The sequence below is a fragment of the Penaeus monodon genome, chromosome 27 (genome assembly GCF_015228065.2).
Source record: "Penaeus monodon isolate SGIC_2016 chromosome 27, NSTDA_Pmon_1, whole genome shotgun sequence".
NCBI classification, from domain to species: domain Eukaryota; kingdom Metazoa; phylum Arthropoda; class Malacostraca; order Decapoda; family Penaeidae; genus Penaeus; species Penaeus monodon.
In genome coordinates, this window is record NC_051412.1 from 14,270,463 (window position 1) to 14,270,669 (window position 207).

General features: G+C 40.1%; 1 protein-coding gene across 2 annotated transcripts in view; it reads right to left on the reverse strand.

The window, feature by feature from the left end:
• Positions 1–201, reverse strand: part of LOC119590593 (transcription initiation factor IIB-like) — an 18,232-nt gene extending 18,031 nt beyond the window's left edge. Inside the window, exon 1 of one of the 2 annotated variants that reach the window (XM_037939269.1) lies at positions 180–201. In XM_037939269.1, coding sequence (XP_037795197.1) covers positions 180–190 — 11 coding nt within the window. In that variant the 5' untranslated portion in view covers positions 191–201. Of the gene's footprint in view, positions 1–21; positions 66–179 lie in introns of those variants that run through there. The other variant, XM_037939268.1, reaches the window with a different exon arrangement.
• Between the last annotated feature and the right edge of the window lie 6 nt (positions 202–207).

Genomic DNA, 207 nt, shown 5'->3' on the forward strand with positions numbered 1-207 from the left:
TCACACTATGTATGAAAACACCTGTTCTTGTTAATGAAACTCATTTCCAACACATTCTCGCTTTCCTCACTTACTCTCCGATGATTCATATACTCGGACACATAATTTCGGCTTCAAAACCTGGCTACGAAACACGAAAAACGCAAAAAACAACGAGAGAAAAATGAGACGAATCCTACCCGCTCGCCATATTGATATTGTTGCCAG